Genomic DNA, 24,211 nt, shown 5'->3' on the forward strand with positions numbered 1-24,211 from the left:
GAGCTTTCGAATGTTTCCCACGTATTCGTCACACTACTCGATTGAATTCAAATCTTTCGAATACCGCAATATTCGATCGAATACCATCTCTATCGTCTCGTATTCGCTCATCTCTAGTAGTTATATTTATGTATACCAATTCTGATGTGATACTAGTCAGGTTTATTGTGGTGAGTGCCCGTTTTCGTCTTTTCTCCATATTGCAACATTGTATCTGTTGTGTATTGGAGCACCACTTAGTTGTGAATTACCCAGAGCTCATAATGCGGCCTGTATTCGTATATAGCACTGAGGTGCCAGAGGATATGGGGTGGTGCTACTCCCTTCACACCTATTGTATTAAAGTAGTTATATTCTTTCTTGTACATAGAAAAGAACATCTATCCTTTTTAAGCAGCTCCTCTCTTGTCTATTACCAGATATTACAGTTGAACCTTAAATCAGTGAGAACTCATAATCCCCTTCACCTCTGTATAAGACATGACACAACCACAACTTGAAAGATGGAGGGATTTTAATTTCTTAAAATATTACAATTTTTGTAGTAAAATAAGATTACACAGCTTTATCCCGTTTCACAGAACACACAGATTGTGTCCCTGATCTCATCATTAGTGCCTGCAGCCATCCATGACTGACTATCATATCTGAGGATCATGGGCACCTACAGTAAAATATGTCACCCATATTTATTACAAGCAGCCATTCTGTGAGCCAAGACCGGTATCTCAGGCATGTGGTCTCATAATTCATTACATCTTAGTCACATCACTAACAAAACTTAAAAAAAAAAATTAAAAAAAATTGGGGCATAGCTGGGTCACTATGGACCCTGAAAGTGCCAAATATATATGCTGTGATTCAGTGGAGTCACATGAGTAATCACATGACCGCCAGTAAAAGATTACTTTGTGGTTCCTTTTCTTGAAATGTATTCACCTGAGCGATTTTCAGAGCAGCTGATTGACTAACAGGAATCATGTGATACATCATGTCTCTCCACTGAACCGTGAAGATAGTATAGGAGAAAGGTGTATAGTTCACCTCTAAACAATTTCGACTGGACTGGATGATCCCTTTATATATCCTGAGTTATAACTTAAGTTATATCCAAGAGCTGCAATCACAATTCTGCTGGTTATTGCTCGGGGGCACTTACTTTATCCTACACTGTATTACTGTACAGCAACTAATATAAAAAGAACACTAGGACACTCTGAACCAGCAGGGAATCAGTAGGAGCAGAAATAAGAAGGGAGCTCTGGTGATAACAGTAGTATCTAGAAAGTTACTGGATCTATAACTGGTGGTCGGAGGCTCAGGCTCACGTTGGGGTCGGAGATGTTATTTCTTGTCCTCTTCAGCAGCTTCGACCTCAGTAAATTTGCACAGTGTCCTATGGTCTTCTGGGCTAAGAGCAAAGTCTGAGAGAGCGTTCAGGAACTGATCGAGGGGACACAACGCAGAGCTACAGCCCCTCACCACTTGTTCCTGGAAAACAGAAAATAAGTATTTGTAGATAGAGTTCTATGTATCAATCGCACAGGCTGGTCAGTGCACACACCCTTGCAAGCAGTCTGCCCAAGGTGTGAAAGTCTTTACACATAGAAGAACCTGTAATCTAGGGATAAAATGAGAAAGCAATAGAATCTCTGGGAGAATATATATATATCAGTGGTGCCTTGGATTACGAGCATAATTGGTTCCGGGACTGTGCTTGTAATCCAAATCCACTCTTAAACCAAAGCAAATTTTCCCATAAGAAGTCATAGAGATGCAGACAATTGGTTCCACACCCCAAAAATAATGATTTATTATTCTGAATAACATGTAAAACAGATGAAAAAACCATTCAGAAACAGCAGAATATGTGATATTATAAGTTACTGTACAGTAATGGAGAGGATGGGAAACGCAAGGGCTGATAGAGACTGCAGGGAGCATGAAGGAATGAGCAGGACAGATGTGGCACATACATGCAGCGCTCTCTGTCCAGGGAGAGAGGGGTTACAGCTATGAAGAGATTTCCTCCACAGTCCTGTCCCCTGATGTAAGCCCCAGCCTGAAGTGGATCTGCTATGATTTGGAAGGTGAGGGAGACTTCCTGGGCCAGAGTACAGTGCTGTAGACCCCGCTATGCAGACCATTCCCCTCCTCCACTCCCCCTCCCACCCAGTACAGGGAGCTCTTAAACCAAAGCAATGCTCTTAAACCAAGTCAAAATTTTGAAAAACTGAGCTCTTAAACCGAAACGCTCTTAAACCAAGATACCACTGTATATATATATATATATATATATATATATATATATATATATATATACATACACACATTCTGGGGACCAGTTTATAAGTAATTCTGGACTCATGCTATCTCATGCTCTCTCAGTATGTGTCTATACAGAGGTGTTACAAATGTCTTGTGCTGTTGGTGAAACAGAACAGATGTGTTTCCAGGGAACGTTCTTGTTCTACCAGTTATCTATCGTGACGATGGCTGCAAGGCGCTTAAACGAATTTTCCTGGATTTACATTGATAGCCAATCCTTATCTCCCTCCCCACAAACAAAAGTGGTGCTGTTTATGGAAAAAAATCTGCTACATTTAATAAAAGGGGTATTCCCCCAAAATTATTTTTGCATTAATACGTTGCCCACCCGTAGCTTTCCATCTTTCCAATATAAAGTTATTACGGATTCTGCACAGTTTTGCTGTTATCTAGCGGCATTCACCCCCACCAAACGCAGAGAATCTTCAAATTTCAGTCCAACCCCACACCCTGGCCCCCACCCTCTGAGACAGCATCATGTGTGAGGGAGGACACTGAGACAGTGACAGCTGCTGCTGATCACTGTCTCCCTCTCTGAAAGCAGCCCCCCCCCCCGTGTAACCCCATTTCCTCCCAATGTGTGCTCCCTGCCAGCGGCTAACCCCCCGAATCCCCTGCAACTGACCCGGTGCTGCCCCCCTGGAAGCCGCGGCACCTGCCCCCCCACCATTCGCCCGCCAAGTGACCTGGTGCTGCCTGCCTGCAGCAACGCGAATCACCCAGCTCAAGCTGTAAAGCACCTGTAAAGCAGAAGCCCTCTCCGACTGTGGGAATGTCCTAGGAACACCACTCATTTAGGCTAGTGATAAGTCTTGGTCTTGTGGTGGTTAACGTATCAAAGTTGGCTTTGGCTGTCCTGGAATGATGGGAATTGTAATTCTGCAACAGCTGGAGGGCTGCAGATTCCCCTTCCCTGCCTTTGTGCAATTCCACAATTTTAAGTCGCGTCTCCTGAGACATCGACCTCTTTCACTGGAAAAGTGATCAAGACAAGAGATGATGGATGCAAAATCATCTCCATCAAAATCCCTGTAATGGCAGCCTTTATTATGAAGGTGATACAACAAAGGTGTCTAGCTAGTTTAATGGTATTCTGTGTAGCTTTGGCGCCACCTAGTGGCCGCATGGGTGAATGTCAAAAAACAACAAAAAGGGTTTATTTTGTTTTTTAAAGTAGAAAAGAAAATGTTTCCCGTTGGTTCTGAAAGTCTCTGGAATTAGGGATTGGGGGGTTAAGCTAACTGAATGCTGTTACATGTGGCAGACAAGCTCCTACAGCAATGCTGTCCAACATGTGGCTCTCCAGCTATTGCAAAACTACAACTCCCATTATGCCCTAACAGCCTGTGCTTGGAAATGTTTTGGAACAGCTGAAGAGAGATAGGTTGAGGAACACTGTAATACAGTATGTCATCAAAGTACTTAAAAGACTTTTCCTGGCTTAGAAAAACATTGCCGATTCCTTCAAGAAACAGCTCCTATCTTGTCCTCAGTTTGCCTGCAGTTTAGCAGATCAGTTTATTGAAGTAAATGGAGCTGAACTGCAATACCACATACAACCTGAGAAGAGCGGTGCTGCTTTTGAAAAAAGAAGCACGGATAACCCCTTTTTAGGAACAGTACACCTTGAAATTCATAGATTACCTGAGACACATAGAAATGTGTAATAATACTAAGCTCCCTAATCTTGACCAATCACTGGCTGCATTTACACATTGCAGTTTTATACAAGATTCTTCAAAATGAATACAGAGGCAAAAACTACAATGAGTTAATACAACCACAGCGAGAACGATCCTGCATCTATATCACTCAGTTGTCTATATGCCATATAATACCCAGGGCAGAGCGGAGTGGGACGCCTATATCCTGAGTCTTTATAGTACTGTAGTAGAACAAGATGAGACCCGCAGGCAACACAGATTGGAGGAAACAAGTGGAGTTCATTACATTTGCAGAAAGCACAGTGCGATCAGTCCTGATATTCACAGGGAAGAGCGGAGGAGTCAGGAGATCTAATTCAATTCTAAAATCAATAACCAGAACAACAAAGATTCAGAGCTGCACTCCCTGCATTATTACTAAGACTCCCTGGCCTGGGATTTAAAGCTACAAAGTCGCCGGAGGGCGCAATACTAAGTGTGACAGGAGAACTGCTTACAGGGCAATGCCATGGACTATGTACTACTCCGGCAGGGTGGGCCATCCAGAGACTACTCCGGCAGGGTGGGCCATCCAGAGACTACTCCGGCAGGGTGGGCCATCCAGAGACTACTCCGGCAGGGTGGGCCATCCAGAGACTACTCCGGCAGGGTGGGCCATCCAGAGACTACTCCGGCAGGGTGGGCCATCCAGAGACTACTCCGGCAGGGTGGGCCATCCAGAGACTACTACGGCAGGGTGGGCCATCCAGAGACTACTACGGCAAGGTGGGCCATCCAGAGACTACATATCCAGAGAGCTATACATTTCACTTCCCGTTACATTGCAGAGTTGATTTTGGTTAAGTGGGGGAAGTGTAAGTAAATGGCAGTGCGTATATTGTGTAGTGGACAAATAAGCCGGAGAAAATAAACACACATGCTGGTCTACACTGTCTTACCTTCCCGTTGTAGCTGAGCCGGGTGAACCACTCCTTGGACGGCTGATGCTGGTATAGTTCTAAGGTTATGTCAGAAGCATATGGTGGCCACTTCTGGTCAAAGATACCGAAGGACATGAGAAGAGGTATGAGCGTGACATCATGGGAGGCATAGAGGAAGAGCTTCCTGGAAGAGACAGTATAAGATTAGGAATCACATTTCATACAACTTAACTGCTGCAGAACCTCTTAGGTTACATTCGTCCTACACAGGGCAGCCACTTGTCACCAGGAAGAGAAAGATGGCGGTGAGGAATAATAACCAGTAAACGTTTCTTACGCCTGTAACAATGTTGCTTTTACTTACACGGTTCCATCATTCTCTCCATATCCATAGTGATTTAGAGCAAAAACTGATCAACTCTAATATTGTGCCAGCAAACCAGCTCTGAGCCCTGGATCCCATATCCCTGTGAATTTTAACCCCCCCCCCACCCCACTTCATAAGGTTGGAGGTGCAGCCTCCATGGATCAGACTTTTTTCTCCAGCATATCCCACAGATGATCAATCGGATTGAGCGCTCTGAGGAATCTGGAGGACAAGTCACCACCTTGATCTCCTTGTCATGTTCCTCATTCCTGAACAATGTCCTGCTGAACACTGCCATGAAGGGGGGGCTTGGTGCACACAATGGTTAGGTAGGTGATATGTATCACAGTAACATCCAAATGATGCCAGGACACAAGGTCTCCAGCAGAACATTTTCCATCATACTGCCCCCGTTATTTTGTCTTCTTCCCATAGTGCAGGATGATGCCATCTCCTCCCCAGGTAAGTGACGCACCCGCGACCGGCTGTCCAGATGATGGAGAACAAGATCCACCAGACCAGACCCTTTTGCCATTGCTCCATGCTCCAGTCCTGATGCTCACTGAAGACACCTTTGTGGATGGATAGGGATCTAAGCTCCAATGTTGCCAGACATCTCCTTCCAGGGCTACCCCACCCCGACACTGCGCTGCCACAGCAATTGCCACCAATGGAACCACACCACACAGGGCAGAAAAAACCTTACCCTGTGCCATCAGCCAAGGGACTGAATGTAGCCAGGGAAAGACCCAATATATGTATACTAATTAAAACCACCTGGGTGGGGGAGGAGGGAAAAAAAAGAAGGGAAAGAATACATAAAATAATTCTCTGGAGAAGAAACAGACATGGTCGCACATCCATATCACTGATCACTCTGCTTCTCAGCACTATATTTCAAATAGTATACATATAATGGGGGACATTTATGAATAGTCCGCTAGAGGCGTACGCCAGGCAGAAGGTGCAGATTGGCCCCTTCTTCCTGCCATACGCCAACTGCCTGATGGGCGGGCTGGGGGGGCTTGGGAGGCGTGACAAGGCGGGGAGGAGGCGCCTCATTTATCATGATTTACTCCTGCTTGCAGGCGTAAATAATGATCCAAATCTACACCTGCTGGAAGCAGGTGTAGATATAGTACGCTGGGAGCAGGGAGCCCGGCCCGCCAGATTCACTAAGAGACGTGCGCCTCTTAGTGAATCCTGCCAGGACAAGGGGGCGGGGCCTCATTAGACCAGCATACTTGTATGCCAGTCTTCATAAATCCCCCCCATTGTGTCTATGCCTTGCTAAATTTAGTCCTCGGCTGATGGGGTAAAGTTTTTTCCACTCTACTTCTGTCCTGTGTGGTGTGGTTCCATTGGCGGCTATTGCTGTGGCGGTGTGGTATGGCCGGGGGGACTATGTCCAGCAGCATTGGGGATACTGGACAACTGGCTCCCTACCCTGCTGTTGTGGCTGCCACGTGGGGCTGCACCATCTTTTAGTAAGGGACCCACACATCAGGAACCTTGAAGCAATGTGTGGGCTTATGCACCTAGATCAAAATGTGACTAACTCCTGATGTTAGTAGGGTATAACGTGAAGAGGCAGAGTGATCAGTGAAAAGTATATGGATGTGCAACCATGTCTGCTTTTTCTCCAAAGAATTATTCATTATATAAATCTTATGGCTGATTATGGACGATTCTGATACAATGTAACAGGACGGACATGTGACCTGTATACCTGGACTGTGCACCATCAGCAGAACCCCGCGCCGTCTCCAGCATGTTGCTCTGTAAAGTGTGCAGGAAGGGTCCGACGCTCAGCTTCAGAAACTCCCTGCGAATCAGAAACCAGACATGGTGACCACCCCTAACGCTTTGAGCAAAAAGGACGCATCCACATCTCATCACCACTGCATGAATAGAATCATCATGTTACTGGTGCAGGTAAGGGGAGGGAGACAGAAGGTAAAGTGCAGCCAGTCAAAGCATGGAGCAGAATTATTATAGGTTGTAGCCTAGTATAACGAGATGGGTTTTCAGGTTACTTTCGAAGGTCTTGATGGTGGATGAGAGCCGGATGTGTCGGGGTAGAGAGTTCTAGAGCATGGGGGAGGCTTGAGCAAAGTCTTAGAGGCTGTGCGAGGTACGAACAAGGGGAGAACGTAAAGGAGGTCATTGGAGGATCGAAGGTTGCGTGAAGGACGGTAGCGGGATATCAGGTCAGAGATATACGGAGGGGGCAGGTTAGGGATGGCCTTGTTCGTCATGGTTAACAATTTAAAATGGACACGTTGGGCAATGGGGAGTCAGTCAAGGGAGTGGCAGAACAAGGGAAAAGGTGGACTAGTTGGGCAGCAGAGTTAAGAATAGACTGAAGGGGAGCAAGGGTTTTGGATGGAAGGCCAGAGAGGAGGATGTCACAGTGAGAGATAATCAGAGCATGTACCAGCAGTTTGGTCAGGGTTGGGAAAAAAGCGGATTTGGGAAACCATTTTTAGAGGTGAAGGCGGCAGAAGGTGGTCAGCGATTGAATGTGCACTTTAAAAGAAAGGGTAGAGTCAAAGATGACCCCAAGGCAGCAGACTTGGGGGATGGGGGACAGATTGCAGCCATTGATTGTGATTGAGAGATTCGATGGAGGGGTGAAGCGTGATGGGGGTAGGAGGATTAATTTTGTTTTGACCATGTTGAGCTTTAGAAAGCGGGAGGAGAAAGAAGAAAGATATGGCCGATAGAAAGATATGGCCGATAGAAAGATATATCCGATCAGGCAGGGAGTAGACAGCAATTGTTTATCGTTAGTTGTTAATCGTTAAAAATCGCTCCGTGTAATAGGACCCTAAGGGGAAACTTCCTCGGATGTCATCAATTTTCTGTTTAAGAATGTGGCAAGGTCCTCGCCGAGATAAGAGATGTGGGGGTGGCAGCGGGGGTGGAGAAGGGGAGTTGTGTTAAACAGTTGCATAGAGTTGTGAGACAAAGAGGACTTGAGTGAAGTAAAGTAATCCTGTTTAGCAGAGGTGAAGGCAGATTTTAAGTCAAGGAGTGCTCGCCTGTATGTCTGGAAGTCTACCTTGGAGTGGGTTTTCTTCCAGCGCCACTCAGCAGCCCTGGACATTCACCTTAGTTGTTTGGTTAGGTCGGTGTGCCAGGGCTGTCTGTTGATGTGTTGTATTGTGTTGTGAGTGAGAAGGGTGACAGAATCAAGAGCGGAGCTAATTGTGGAATTGTAAAAAGTTGCGACTACATCAGTGTCATTAAAGGAGTTATCCTGTGCTACAAAAACATGGCCACTTTCGTTCAAAGACAGTACCGCTCTTGTCTCCAGTTTGGGTGAAAGTTTTGTAACTTAGTTCCTTTGAAGTGAATGGAGCATAATTGCAAACCACACCTAAACTGAAGACAAGAGTGGTGCCGTCTCTGGAATACAGTAGCCATATTTTTGTAGCACTGGATAACCCCCTTTAAGAGAAGATATGGTGGAGAGTGGCAGGAGGGAGTCAGAGAATGTTTGAATGAAGTCTCAATAATGAGTGAGGATTGATTTTAATATAGGGTTTGTATAATTATTATACTGATTCTCCCATACGCACCCGGTTTTAGGTCCCATGATATAAGACACAATGTCAATGGCTCTCTGCTCAGACTGCTTCAGATGTTTTTCATACTGCAGGGAGAATGGGAAGCCGTGTGCCTGTGGAGGCAAAGCGATGGTCAGTATCCTCTACTGAAGTGTGCAAAACTACAACTCCCATCATGCACTGACAGACAAAGGTCTCACTATATTCAGGATCACTGCTTGCAGTCAAGGGATAAAAACATTGTCAAGATTAGAATATTGTTTTGGTCATGTCCACCTGAGAGAGCTGGTAGTGTAATGGTTGCTCTACATGGCGTATGCTTAGACACTATAAGCATACGCTAAACAGTTACCTACAACGGGACTCTTGTGCAGTGACTTAGCATCTTCTAGCAGCAGAAATCTGACATACGCCTCCTGGAGGATACTCAGACTCCGCTCCTGGGTTTGTTCAAAGTTAAAGTCACACCAGTATGGCAACGAGGGAAGAGGGGGGGAGACATTACCCGCTTGGGCATTACAGTAATAAATCTGTTGAAAAGTATTGCCCTCAACCCTCCTCGTTTCCATTTACCTACAGTGCTTTTTGTGATTTTTCGCCAACATGAAGAGTGCCAAAACCTGCAACTGCCACAAGGTGGCGCTAATTAAATGATAAGTTCTCCCCACCTGTTCGGCCAGCAGGTTGTCCATCAGCAAAAAGAAGTCCACTTGTGTTGCGTTATCGATATTAAGGTCCTGCTGAAGTCTCTTCAGGTCATCCGTCATCCCCGGCTGAGAGGTGGCGACAGACATACGACTACTGGGAGGAGCAAAGAACAATATGTCAGATCAGCAGAGAACATGTGTCTGAAAACATCCTGGACTGGATTGTAGAGCTCTATTCCTGTCCATGGCTGAGTCTGGTACTGCAGCTCAAACCAATTCACTTAAATGATGCAATACCAGATACAGCCATGAACAAGAGTGGTACTATAGACCACATGACAGCAGTAACAGTGTCTATATCTCACTGGGCAGGATAAATTGCCAGATCCCAGAGGACATCATGTAGTCCCAGATATCACAACGCCAACCTATATACCGCTACAGTCTGTTCACAGGGCCAGAGCCATGGAGTCTTTGCGGTTGGGAGGATACAGCTATGGTTTCCTTATTTCACATCATCTAACAAATACTCACAGAACTATTTCCTCTTTTCATATTGTGGAAAAAAACAAAACATGGGATTTCTACAATGACTAGGGGACTAAATAACACACAGGGGTCACCCGGGACCCCAAAACCTGCAATGATAACATCTCCAGCGCTCCTTAGAACATTTCAGTGGATGTCACCTGGTCAGTTGTTTCAGCTCCACACAGCCTTGGTAGTTGGGGTAGAGAATTTCACTGTCAGCGTCAGCCGTGACTATAGTGACTGGTCCTATAAGGAAGGTTACATCACATTTTACATATATACACATATAATACATATTAATATATATATTAATATATATATACACACATACATACACACCCCTTTACGGATCCTGAGGTATTATACTCCAGAGCTGCACTCACTATTCATCTGGTGGGGTCACTGTGTACATGAATTACATTACACATCCTGTACTGATCCTGAGCTACATCCTGTATTATACTCCAGAGCTGCACTCATTATTCTGCACTCACCTTCTTGTTGCTGCTGGTACAATCCAGCCAGTAAACACCGCGCCGACTCCAGATTCCGGACTATATTAGTGGAGCGAACACTAAAACATGAAAATATTGATAAGAACCTTCATAGTTACAGGATACAGAATTCCTCCATGGTGTTCTCTCCCCAGGCACTTACTAGACCTCCGATGGCTTGAACATCGGTGAGAGGAATCTTTGCTGCTCCACATAGTCTCTCCGCAGCCTGGCACCGAGCGAGAACATCTGCTGCATCCCAATAGTAGTGAGCTGCCCGGGAAAGGTGCCACCCTGTGATAAAAGGGGATGTGAGCACAGGACACCAACTTGGCATGGGGGGGGGGGGGGGGGTGCACATGGTGTTGTATATATGTATTTACCTTCAGCTTGTGAGATCTGTACCGTTCCTCAAACGGGGAGGGGGGTTTGGGTCCTCCCACCAGATCTGTCACCTTGTAAGTAAAATGGGTGTGTTCTGGGGTGTCCAGAAGGGCCGGTGACCACTCCACCTGTACAGCAGAGGACATGATGAGACATTTGGAACTGTATACCATTGATTATCAACCAGCGCATCTCCGGTAGTAGCAAATCTACAACTCCCAACAAGCCCTGAGAGCTGCAGTTCTGTAACTGCCAAGAGCCTCAGATTTGAGATGGTAAGTCCAAGTGGACAGAAAAAGCTTCCTGTCATACCTGCTCATTGTGAGGAATCGGCTTGAGGGGGGTCCGGGCTCCATGGCGAAACACAACCTGCACCAGTTTCAGCTCATAGTCCTGACCCTCCGCGCCCAGCTGCCCGGTGCTCCTCCTTACTTCGGCAAGTACCGTTCTCTTCTTGTGCAGACAGTAAAGGATGGAGCCCACGAGTCCAGCGCGAGCCCAAGTGCTCATCGTGTGCACAAAAGGGGCGGTGTGTCCTGTAAGAATGCAAGAAAAAAAAAAACTATTAAAAAGGTAATACATTTTTCTGCACTGATACATTGTAGCAAATATCAGGACAGGAGGCAAATCAGACTGGATACAACTGCTTTTCCTGTGTGGAGAAATAAAATCCATGTTGCAGTTTACAGTGTGAATGATGGTGATGGTGATGAAGTATTATTAGGGACGCAATACACCAGTAGAATGAGGCTTCAGAGGTTCAATCGCAAAATATTTAGGTTTTAGGGTTTTTTTGGTGAAAAATTGCCACATCGTAATTCCCACTACAGCAGGGGACATGATGAGACATTTGGAACTATATACCATTGGTTATGAACCAGTGTATCTCCAGCAGTAGCAAATCTACAACTCCTAACTCCCAGAGTTGTAGTTTTGCAATCGCCAGGAGCCTCGGGTTTGTGATGGTAAGTGACAGATATGGCTTCCCATCTTACCTGTTCATTGTGAGGAACTGGCTTCACAGCTGAGTGTGCATGTATTACATATGGCTGGGTATTATAACTCAGGCAGACCCTAGCAGGTGTACTAAGGAGGTAAATCTGGGGGGTTTCATGAGACCCCACCACCCTACTACTGTAGCAACGCATCAGCATCCTGTAATGAATTCTAACATGGTTGAGAGGAGAAGTCCACTCCCTCGGTAAATCACTTGGATGCCATAGTGACCACTGATGGTGGAATTAAATAAGTTGAAGGGGTACTCCAGCGTGGGGGCACTTTTGCGCTGGAACCGGGGACGAGGTGGCCGAGGGAAAAGATGTCCACTCACCTCCCCGGTTCCAGTGGCGGGTCCCGCATCGCAGCGCTCTGGTGCCCGGTTCCCGGCCGCTTCCAGATGTCTGACGCGGGCCCGACGCGTGACGGGCCGTGAAGCGGCCGGGAACCGGTCGCGGGAGCGCCGCGGGACCCGCCGCTGTAACCGGGGAGGTGAATGGACGTCTTTTCCCTCGGCCACCTTGTCCCCGGTCTCAGCGCAAAAGTGCCCCCACGCTGGAGTACCCTTTTAAAGGGGTTGTCCAGGCTCATAAACATATGGCCGCTTTCCTTCAGAAACCCCCCTTGTCCTCAGGGTGGGTGTGGTATTGAAGCTCAGTTCCATTGAAGTGAATATTGAATGGAGCTGAATTGTAATGCCACACATAACCTCAGGACAGAAGCAGGTGCTGTTTTTGTAAAAAAAAGTGTTATCTCCGAGCCCCGTGTCCATGTCCCACTACAGTACCATACATCATGTATGGTGCGTCTCTTTAGTCTTTCAGTGGGGCCAAGGCTTTGAAAGAAAAAAACATTTATATGAAAACTATGCTGGGAAGATCGCTGCTCTCGGGTCACGTCACTGGGGTGATTAACACTATTGAGTTCACCAATCTACCACATAAATTTATATAAAATCCCCTCTGGATGATAGAATTATGCTAGATTACTCACATAGGTCTCCCGCACCCCAATACCTCATACAACTATTCGCAGATTGATTGCAGAGTGAGGTAAGGAGTAATACATATGCCACCCTGCCCAGTCCGCCCTGGTACTTGTAGTTCCCCCGGGCAGCCTCGTCCTGCTCATTCCTGGAGGAGGGAGAGGGGGCGGAGGAGGACAGGAGCACTCACCTCATCCACGGTGCAGTGTGAGAGGTGCAGCATCACGGGTGGACATTGTGGCCTTGGGCAGCGAGGCTGGGGGGCGCCCACAACTGGTCCACCGAGCCCATCTTATTGTGAGGAGCGGAGGTGGGCTCTGACACGCTAGGCGGCGGAGGGGTGACGAGGAAGCATGGACACGCCGGGGGGAACAGGGGGCGCTCTGACACGCTGGGCGGGGGTCAGGGGTGAAGGGGAGCGCTCTGACAAGCTGGGCGGGGAGTCTGACACGAGGGGAGGGGGGTTGGGGAATACCGCAGACCCTGTGGGGTGGAGAGGTTTTTAAACTAGGGATGTGGAGGGAGGACAATGTAGTATGTTAATGTAGTGGCAGATAGGTTAGAGAGGGGACAGAACATTGAGGTGGGAGGAGAAGGGTCCTGTGGGGGGAGGATAAGAGCAGTGGATAGGGAGATCCATATGTTGCGGATGAACAGTGAGGATGATTGTAGCCACAGCACTGTAATAAATCCTATTTCTTATAATGAAGCGGTTAAACTCGATGGTAATATAAAGTGTATGGTTACTAATGCCAGAAGTCTAGCCAGCAAGATGGGGGAGCTAGAGGCCTTGGTTATGGAGGAGTCCATTGATGTGGTTGGTGTGACTGAGACATGGCTGGACTCCTCACATGACTGGGCTGTCAATATTCAGGGATTTGCATTGTTCAGAAGGACCGGGTGGGCAGAAGGGGAGGAGGAGTATGTCTGTATGTCAGAAATGATATTAAAGTGAGTGTAAAAGATGCAATAGTGGGCGATGACTGTGATGATGTGGAAGCATTGTGGGTAGAACTACAGAAGGAGGTAGAGTAAAAAAAATTATTCTTGGTGTAATCTATAATCCCCCCAACAATACTGAGGGGATAGATGGTCAGTTGAACAGACGAATAGAGCGGGCTGCCCGGGAGGGGACAGTAATGGTAATGGGGGACCTCAACTACCCAGATATAGATTGGGGTCACGGTTCAGCTAAATCCACAAAGGGGAGGGAATTTCTTAACCTCCTGCAGGATAATTTTCTGGGCCAGTTTGTGGAGGAGCCAACTAGAAGTGATGCCTTGTTGGATCTGGTTATTTCTAACAACGCTGAGCTGGTTGGGGATGTCACTGTCCATGAACACCTGGGGAATAGTGACCACAATATAGTGACTTTTAGCTTAAAGTGTAGAAAAGAAAAACATGTTGGGAGGGCAAAAACTCTTAATTTTAAAAGGGCCAATTTTCCTGGGTTAAGGGCTGAACTTCAGGGCATAGACTGGGAGCGGCTGCTGTCACATACGGATACAGCTAATAAATGGGAAATCTTCAAATCCACATTAAATAACTGTACTGCCAAATATATTCCTATGGGTAACAAATATAAACGGTTAAAATCCAATCCCACGTGGCTTACAACCGAGGTTAGAAGGGCTATAAATGAGAAAAAAGGGGCATTCAAAAAATACAAATCAGAGGGGTCAGCTGTAGCATTTAAACATTACAAAGAAGTCAACAAAACCTGTAAAAATGTAATAAAAGCAGCAAAAATTCACAATGAAAGACAGGTGGATATAGATAGCAAAAGAAACCCCAAAAAATTCTTCAAATATATTAATGCAAAAAAACCAAGGTCAGAGCATGTAGGACCCCTAAATAATGGTGAAGGGGAATTAATAACTGGGGATCAGGAGAAAGCTGAGTTACTTAATGGGTTCTTCAGTTTTGTATATACAAAAGAGGATGGAGCTGTGGTGGGTGGGGCCAGTACTGAGGTGGGTGGGGCCAGTGCTGCTAACACCTGTAATGTACTGAACTAGTTTACTATAGATATGGTCCAAGATAAATTAAATAAACTCAATGTAACCAAAGCTCCAGGGCCTGATGGATTACACCCCAGAGTTCTTAGGGAACGCAGTTCTGTAATTTCTTTACCCTTGTATAAAATATTCAGTGATTTTTTGCTTACTGGTATTGTGCCGAGGGACTGGCGTAAGGCAAATGTAATGCCGATCTTCAAAAATGGCTCTCAAACTTCCCCAGGTAACTATAGACCTGTAAGCTTAACGTTCATTGTGGGGAAACTATTTGAGGGGCTTATAAGGGACTACATCCAGGAATATGTAGTGGCTAACAGTATTATAAGTGATAACCAGCATGGTTTTACTAAGGACAGAAGCTGTCAAACCAACCTGATATGTTTCTATGAAGAGGTAAGTAGAAGCCTGGATGGCGGCGCGGCTGTGGATATCGTGTACCTGGATTTTGCAAAAGAGTTTGACACAGTTCCTCATGGACATCTGATGGGTAAGTTAAAGTCTATCGGTTTGGAAAATTTAATGTGTAACTGGATTGAAAACTGGCTTAATAATCGTACCCAGAGAGTGGTGGTCAATGATTCCTACTCCGAATGGTCCCCAGTAATAAGTGGTGTACCCCAAGGGTCAGTACTGGGCCCTCTTCTGTTTAACTTGTTTATTAATGATATTGAGAATGGAATTACAGCAATGTTTCTATCTTTGCAGATGACACCAAGCTTTGTAGTACAGTACAGTCTATGGAGGATGTGCAGATGTTACAGGATGACTTAGACACACTGAGTGTTTGGGCGTCCACTTGGCAAATGAGGTTCAATGTGGATAAATGTAAAGTTATGCACCTGGGTACTAATAACCCACATGCATCATATGTCCTGGGGGGAGTTACTCTGGGAGAGTCGCTGATGGAGAAGGACCTGGGTGTACTTGTAGATAATAGACTACAGAACAGCACACAATGTCAGTCAGCTGCTTCTAAGGCCAGCAGGATATTGTCATGCATTAAAACAGGCCTGGACTCTCGGGACAGGGATATATTATTACCGCTTTATAAAGCTTTGGTGCGGCCCCATCTGGAGTATGCCGTCCAGTTTTGGAACCCGATTCATAAAAAGGATGTTCTAGAGCTGGAGAGGGTACAAAGACGGGCAACTAAACTAATAAGGGGAATGGAGCATCTTAGTTATGAGGAGAGATTAAAAGAATTACATTTGTTTAGTCTGGAGAAGAGACGTTTAAGGGCAGATATGATTAATTTATTTAAATATATAAATGGCCCCTACAAGAAATATGGGGAAAAGATGTTCCAGGTAAAACCCCCTCAAAGGACAAGAGGGCGCTGCCTCCGCCTGGAGAAAAAAAGGTTCAATCTCCGGAGGCGACAAGCCTTCTTTACCATGAGAACTGTGAATCTGTGGAACAGTCTACCACAGGATCTGGTCACAGCAAAAACAGTAGAGGGCTTCAAAACAGGGCTAGACAAGTTCTTAGACCAAAATAATATAAATGCATATGTATAGAACCTATCACCCCTCCCCCTTCCCTGAATCCATCCCCTCCTTGGTTGAACTTGATGGACATGTGTCTTTTTTCACCCATATTAACTATGTAACTATTAACTATGTAACTGTCCTGGCAAAGTTGAGGTCGGTTAACCGACGCCAGGGACGGTATCTGTATTTTCATGCTATACCGCCCAGCCTTAAGATATTGTCAGATACACACATACAAACAATGCAAACAGTTATAAAAGAAAAGGGATAAACAGAATAATATCTTACTGCCGAACATAAGTAGTATCCTGGCTGTGGACTACAGCAGAGAAATATGGACAACCCCTCCAAGCGTTATGTGGATCCCCCAAAGACTGACATTGATCCTTGTTTGTGAAGGGATTTTAAGCACAAATTTTCCCTCCAGAATTCTGCTGGGTGATGTCACTGAGAAGAGGCCGGTCACATGGTAATGAGGGGCACTCCTATTTTTATGAAGGTATTCTGTGGTGTATCAATCCCACACCAATCACTAGTTTAGAGGATAAATATAAATATTATATAACCATCAATTATCCGGGCATATCCTAAGCAACCATTTGATACCAAACATGAATGCATACAGTCCATGTTATCAGGTAATATTTAATATCACCTGGTTGCTGTGGGCATATCGCCATGATTTTGACATATCTATAGCAATTACTCTCCCCAACTTTAAATACTAAATTTGGTAGCTCCAGTTATGAATTATGGCAAAGATTCCTTTGATATAATATTTCCACTTTAAACTCTCTCTTTGTTCCATCCTTACCAAGTCATAATGGGCTCAGGCATGTAGGTGAGGGTCATAGGTGTTAATCTTTGTCCCTAGTGTAGGTGTGAATACTATCTCTGTTTTACAGTGTTTACAGGAGTGGAGCTGTATCTAAAGATTTGGGAGTTAAGCCTAACAACTTGGCAGAGGCCAAATGTTTCCCCTGCAAGGGTTAGAAGCAGGTCAATTAATAACTCCCCTTGCCACTAGGCTGCCTGTAATATCACATATGCTATATTGTAGGCCCAAAAGCCTGAGGCTGCACTACTAGGATTCTAATGACATCATGTTCTCTCCTGACTCCTGTCAGATGTGGCATCGTCCCGAGGCCATATATCCATATTATTATTATTATTGGTTAATAATCGCTCTTGGTTCCAGGGTGCTGTACATATAAAGGGTTGAAATACATATTAAAAAAAAAAAAAAAAAAAGGATGGACATAAGGAAGTGAATGACAGGGGAGGACCCTGCCCACGAGGCCTTACAATCTACAAATACATCAATATCTTCACATTCTCACTGTAATAAATATAAATTGTGTCAGTTTACATACAGGAACTGAAAATCATATGCAGGGATCAGAAAACCCATGCCACCGTGAATTTATTTACAGTGTGACTTTTTAGGGTATATTCACCTGAGTAAATCAGGTGGAGTAAATCAGGTGCAATTCCGCGGCAGAATCCGCTGAATCCTGTCTGCCTCAGTGTGTCATAGCCTGTCTATTGGAGAGCTTGCACGACTCCGCTGCCGCCGCTTTCCGCTCAAGCAAGTGACACACTGAGGCGGACGGGATTCCACGGCGAAGAGTTCGGCTACGGAATTCCACCTGATTTACTCAGTGTGAACATACCCAAGCAGCCATTTGCAGGATGGTGAGAGTCAGAGGCGCATGTGGTAGGGGACATTACACAAGGTACCTGGGTGTCCCCTACCATATGTGCCTCAGACTCTCACCATCATGCAAATGGCTGCTTTTTGTACTTATGAAGCTGCAGATGCATAAATCAAATAAATTTACCTTGGCATAAGTTTTCTGGTTCCTGCATATGATTCACACATGACTGCCAGGCCGGATGTCAATATTGATATAGATATAGATGGTGACACTGTGTCTCCATGAGAACCCTGCACCTGACAAATCAGAAGAAGCAGCTCTCAGTAGTGCAGCCTCAAGCTTAGGCCTGTAACTTACAACTAATCACGTCTCAGTCAAGCTGAGAGATTTTACTAGGTTTCCTGTTGTCATGGAGACCTTGTGTAGACCCGCCATTTTTGTCTCCATTCTGCCTGCCTCCGATAGTGCTGGTTATGTGTGTCTGTCAGACATCAGTGCTTTAAAGAGAACCAATCATGCTAAAAACTAAATAGGTCCCTAAATGCCCTCCAGCACTGTTTCTGAACATATATGTAGTAGTTAGGCCCCCTCAGTGCCCCATATGTAAATAGGCCCCCTCTGGCATACTTGAGAAAGGCTCTAAGTAGTAGTTGAAACGTTGCGCTTTTGGACTTATATCCAGTGACTTACAAGTGATGTCTTCTCTGATAGGAGTCACTTTTCTTTATCTTTCCATCTGGCCCAAGCCACAACTCTTCTCTCCAGAATCTGCCAGAGAAACATTTTAGGTTCTTTGCTGCACCACATCTGTACCCCCCTACAGTAATAAAGCTCTTCTGTGCATCCATATGGTATAGGTCGCCCTCCGCAGCATCTCCCACACAGTATACACACCACCTAACACCCTTGCTCCCCTTCAGTCTATCCTTAAGGGCCCTATTACACCAACAGATATCTGCAGCCAAAGCCAGGAACAGACTATAAACATAGAACAGGTAATAAAGGAAACATTGGATTTCTCTTGACTTTGGCTGTAAAAAATCTGTCAGATATCTGTTGGTGTAATAGGACCCTAAGGGTGCCTTGACACACAGATTTATCTGACAGATCATTGAAGCCAAAGCTGGGAACAGACTATAAACAGAGAACTGGTCATAAAGGAAGGACTGCGATTTCTCTTTAAATCCATTCTTGGCTTTGGCTTCAAAAACCTGTCATATAAATCTTCTATGTGTAAAGGCACCCTTTCTCTGCTGCCCGGCTAATCCACCTCTCCCCTCTGCCAATCCCTTCACTGGCTACCCATTGCCCAACGTATTCACTTTAAATTGTTGACCATGACATACAAGGCCATCCACAACCTGTCCCCTCCGTACATCCCTGACCTGATATCCTGCTACCGTCCCTCACGCAACCACCGATCCTCCAGTGACCTCCTTTTACGCTCCCCCCTTGTTTGTATCTCACACAACCACCTCCAAGACTTTGCCCAAGCCTCCCCCATACTCTGGAACTCACTACCCCGACACATCCGTCTCTCATCCACCATCAAGACCTTCAAATGTAACCTTAAAACCTCTCTTTAAAGGACAAGTGCCATGAAAAACTTTTTCCCACTAATTGAAGCACATTACAGAGTTATATAACTCCGCAATATACTTCAATCACCTATCTGCCTCCCTTCCCTGTCTTTTCTCCCCCTCCACCCCCCACCAGGAAGTGTCCTGACTCACACAGAACTGATTACTGCCGTCTCTGTCACCAAGCTCTTCTCTCAGCTCCTTCTCCTGTTACACTAGCCTCCCCCCTCCCCTGCCTTGTCAGGTGACTCAGCTTGCTCAGCTCCGATTGGCTGAACAACTGCAAGCCATCACTTGTCACATCTCACTTGCTTATCTTCCCTCCGACTGACTCCGGCACATAGGCAGCTTCCCCCTCCCCTCATACCCTCTCTCCTGCTGCCGTGGACTCAGTGAAGGAGTCATGTCACTAGAGAAGATAAGCTGAGCAAGCAGAGTCACCTGACAAGGAGGGGAGGGGGAGGCTGGTGTAACAGGACCTAGAGCAGCCCTCCTGCTGATGACTCATCCTCACAAGAAGGAGCTGCCTGGTGACAGTGACGACAGTCATTAGGTCTGTCTGAGTTTCTTACACTTCCTGGTGGGGGGTGGAGGGGGGAAAAGACAGGGAAGGGAGGCAGATAGGTGATTGACGCATATTACAGAGTTATATAACTTTGTAATGTGCTTCAATTACTGGGAAAAAGTTTTTCATGGCACTTGTCCTTTAAAGTGACTGTACCACCAGGCCTAGGCTGAAGCACTGGAGGCGGGCCGACCCCCCCTTAGTGGGAGGAAACCCCAGCCCCTCTATGATAGGGTTCCATTGATTCTAATGGAGTCACGTTATGGAGGGGCTGGGGTTTCTTCCCACTCGGGGTGGGTCGGCCCGCCTCCAGTGCTTCAGCCTGGGCCTGGTGGTACAGTCACTTTAAACAAGGCTACAACCTATAATAATTCTGCATCACACTTGAATGGCTGCACTTTACCTCCTGTCTCTCCCAGTACCTTATAGATTGTAAGCCCTCGCGGGCAGGGTCCTCTTCCCCAATGTGTGAGTCTGCCATCATGTAATGTGTTTTGATCTTGTAATGTTCCTGTTACCCCTATTGCTTGTATAGCGCTCTGGAATTAAGGGCGCTTTTTAAAGAAATAATAAACAAATAAATAACAGTCTCGCTACTGGTAGCTCTGTGGAAGCCAATAGAAAAACAAAGCGGAGGGGAGGGGGGGGGGGAGGGTAGCGGGCTACTGCTCCTGCCCCCCTGGTTCTGTATCTTATTACTGTTAGAGAGCCAGGTGCAGCCCCTAGAAGCAGGGGGCCACTAGAAGCATGTGGGCCCTGGCACTTGCCCCAGTAAACCGAATGCTGACGCTGGCCCTACATATTTAGCGCTGGAATAGCGATTTTATAAGTATAACATAATTTATTCTTATTATGGACAAAAATTCCCAATGCTGGAAAAAAATATATAAAAATGTTACAAACGTTTTTAAATGATTATTTTAGTAAAATAAACATGATATAAATGAAGTTTTAGTAAAAAAAAAAAAAAAAAAGTTTTAACATAAACAATGGGGTAAAATGGTGCCAAGAATTGGCAAAAATACCTTAAGTGCATGTAATGCGAAAATGGAAGATACCTTTAAAAAGTAGTTTGACAAAAAAAAAAAAATGCCCTTACATGGCAGTAGAAGGGGTTAAGCAGCTGTCACGTGACCTGTGGTAAGTGCAACTATCATGCATTCAGACATGTTCCCCAACATGTGGCTCTCCAGCAGTTGCAGCACGCCCTGACAGCCACATGCTGAGGAGCAGAGGGATCATGGAGGAGCAGAAAGGGAGGCAGGCTTGTCATCCAGAGAGGAAGCAGCACGAGTGAACAGAAAGGGTTTGCAACACTTAGAGGGGAAGGTCACAATGATAAGTCCTCTCACTTGACGGCAGTCCTTGTGGGGGCTTCCTGTAGGGGGATCAGCGGCTCCCGGAACTCACAGTCACCCTCTCACCTCCCCGTGCTCTACCATCAGCACTGCATTCTGGTATGGACTATGACAGGTTAACACGCTGATGACTTGTGGGAGTTGTAGTCCCCTCAGCGCTCCCACATCCACTTGTTCTAAGGACTAATGTTCCTGCGCGGACTACAATTACCGTGATGCAAAGCGCTGAAGCGCTGGCGGGAGCTAGAGCGGAGCGGGGGTCACGAGATGGAGCGGGTGGGGCTTAAATTAGGGCTCTATGTACGGCGCGGTTCCATCTTTTCTGCTGTAAAACTACAATTCCCATCATGCCCAAAGGGATAACTATAGAGGGGGCGAGTGCTATAGATGCCAGCCAAGACTGGAGGTAGTCAGTGTACTATGGCACCATGCAGGGGGTAGGAGGGGTGTATGCAGTGTGAGGATGATGGGGGTAGTCACTGTACTATGGCACCATGTACGGGGTAGGAGGGGTGTATGCAGTGTGAGGATGATGGGGGTAGTCAGTGTACTATGGCACCATGCAGGGTAGGAGGGGTGTATGCAGTGTGAGGATGATGGGGGTAGTCAGTGTAGTATGGCACCATGTACGGGGTAGGAGGGGTGTATGCAGTGTGAGGATGATGGGGGTAGTCACTGTACTATGGCATCATGCAGGGGGTAGGAGGGGTGTATGCAGTGTGAGGATGATGGGGGTAGTCACTGTACTATGGCATCATGCAGGGGGTAGGAGGGGTGTATGCAGTGTGAGGATGATGGGGGTAGTCAGTGTACTATGGCACCATGCAGGGGGTAGGAGGGGTGTATGCAGTGTGAGGATGATGGGGGTAGTCACTGTACTATGGCATCATGCAGGGGGTAGGAGGGGTGTATGCAGTGTGAGGATGATGGGGGTAGTCAGTGTACTATGGCACCATGTACGGGGTAGGAGGGGTGTATGCAGTGTGAGGATGATGGGGGTAGTCACTGTACTATGGCACTATGTACGGGGTAGGAGGGGTGTATGCAGTGTGAGGATGATGGGGGTAGTCACTGTACTATGGCACTATGTACGGGGTAGGAGGGGTGTATGCAGTGTGAGGATGATGGGGGTAGTCACTGTACTATGGCACTATGTACGGGGTAGGAGGGGTGTATGCAGTGTGAGGATGATGGGGGTAGTCAGTGTACTATGGCACCATGCAGGGTAGGAGGGGTGTATGCAGTGTGAGGATGATGGGGGTAGTCAGTGTACTATGGCACCATGCAGGGGGTAGGAGGGGTGTATGCAGTGTGAGGATGATGGGGGTAGTCAGTGTACTATGGCACCATGCAGGGTAGGAGGGGTGTATGCAGTGTGAGGATGATGGGGGTAGTCAGTGTACTATGGCACCATGTAGGGGGTAGGAGGGGTGTATGCAGTGTGAGGATGATGCGGGTAGTCAGTGTACTATGGCATCATGTAGGGTAGGAGGGGTGTATGCAGTGTGAGGATGATGGGGGTAGTCAGTGTACTATGGCACCATGTAGGGTAGGAGGGGTGTATGCAGTGTGAGGATGATGGGGGTAGTCAGTGTACTATGGCATCATGCAGGGGGTAGGAGGGGTGTATGCAGTGTGAGGGTGATGGGGGTAGTCAGTGTACTATGGCACCATGCAGGGGGTAGGAGGGGTGTATGCAGTGTGAGGATGATGGGGGTAGTCAGTGTACTATAGCACCATGCAGGGTAGGTGGGGTGTATGCAGTGTGAAGATGATGGGGGGTAGTCAGTGTACTATGGCATCATGCAGGGGATAGGAGGGATGTATGCAGTGTGAGGATGATGGGGGTAGTCACTGTACTATGGCACCATGCAGGGGATAGGAGGGGTGTATGGAGTGTGAGGATGATGGGGGTAGTCACTGTACTATGGCACCATGCAGGGTAGGAGGGGTGTATGCAGTGTGAGGATGATGGGGGTAGTAAGTGTACTATGGCACCATGCAGGGGGTAGGAGGGGTGTATGCAGTGTGAGGATGATGGGGGTAGTCACTGTACTATGGCATCATGCAGGGGGTAGGAGGGGTGTATGGAGTGTGAGGATGATGGGGGTAGTCACTGTACTATGGCACTATGTACGGGGTAGGAGGGGTGTATGCAGTGTGAAGATGATGGGGGTAGTCAGTGTACTATAGCACCATGCAGGGTAGGTGGGGTGTATGCAGTGTGAGGATGATGGGGGTAGTCAGTGTATTATGGCATCATGCAGGGGATAGGAGGGATGTATGCAGTGTGAGGATGATGGGGGTAGTCACTGTACTATGGCACCATGCAGGGTAGGTGGGGTGTATGCAGTGTAAGGATGATGGGGGTAGTAAGTGTACTATGGCACCATGCAGGGGGTAGGAGGGGTGTATGCAGTGTGAGGATGATGGGGGTAGTCACTGTACTATGGCACCATGCAGGGGGGTAGGAGGGGTGTATGCAGTGTGAGGATGATGGGGGTAGTCACTGTACTATGGCACCATGCAGGGGGGTAGGAGGGGTGTATGCAGTGTGAGGATGATGGGGGTAGTCACTACTATGGCATCATGCAGGGGGTAGGAGGGGTGTATGCAGTGTGAGGATGATGGGGGTAGTCAGTGTACTATGGTAC

General features: G+C 46.7%; 1 protein-coding gene across 4 annotated transcripts; it reads right to left on the reverse strand.

Moving 5' to 3' along the window:
• Nucleotides 1-496: 496 nt before the first annotated feature.
• On the reverse strand, nt 497-21,660 carry ACP6 (acid phosphatase 6, lysophosphatidic). 4 transcript variants are annotated; one of them, XM_069945595.1, is made up of 12 exons: nt 21,552-21,659; nt 18,745-18,822; nt 11,220-11,443; nt 10,907-11,035; nt 10,687-10,817; nt 10,524-10,603; nt 10,188-10,275; nt 9,520-9,652; nt 8,864-8,964; nt 7,009-7,104; nt 4,931-5,096; nt 497-1,491 (listed from the first exon to the last, which is right to left on the reverse strand). In XM_069945595.1, exons 3-12 carry the CDS (start codon nt 11,415-11,417, stop codon nt 1,345-1,347), a joined length of 1,269 nt encoding a protein of 422 aa, XP_069801696.1. In that variant the 5' UTR covers nt 11,418-11,443; nt 18,745-18,822; nt 21,552-21,659; the 3' UTR covers nt 497-1,344. The 4 variants fall into 4 exon arrangements, with proteins under 4 accessions (XP_069801696.1, XP_069801694.1, XP_069801697.1 ...); XM_069945593.1 differs by lacking the exon at nt 18,745-18,822 and having other exon boundaries at nt 21,552-21,660; XM_069945596.1 differs by lacking the exons at nt 18,745-18,822; nt 21,552-21,659 and adding an exon at nt 21,299-21,543.
• Between the last annotated feature and the right edge of the window lie 2,551 nt (nt 21,661-24,211).

This window comes from Dendropsophus ebraccatus, chromosome 11 (genome assembly GCF_027789765.1).
Source record: "Dendropsophus ebraccatus isolate aDenEbr1 chromosome 11, aDenEbr1.pat, whole genome shotgun sequence".
NCBI classification, from domain to species: Eukaryota; Metazoa; Chordata; class Amphibia; order Anura; family Hylidae; genus Dendropsophus; species Dendropsophus ebraccatus.

Coding starts and splice junctions, on each gene's coding strand:
- ACP6 (XM_069945593.1), bottom strand. CDS start 11,417: ATGAGCACTTGGGCTCGCGCTGGACTCGTGGGCTCCATCCTTTACTGT. Junction 10,818..10,906: donor ACAGATCTCACAAGCTGAAG/GTAAATACATAT, acceptor CTTTTATCACAG/GGTGGCACCTTTCCCGGGCA. Junction 10,276..10,523: donor GTACCAGCAGCAACAAGAAG/GTGAGTGCAGAA, acceptor CCTTCCTTATAG/GACCAGTCACTATAGTCACG.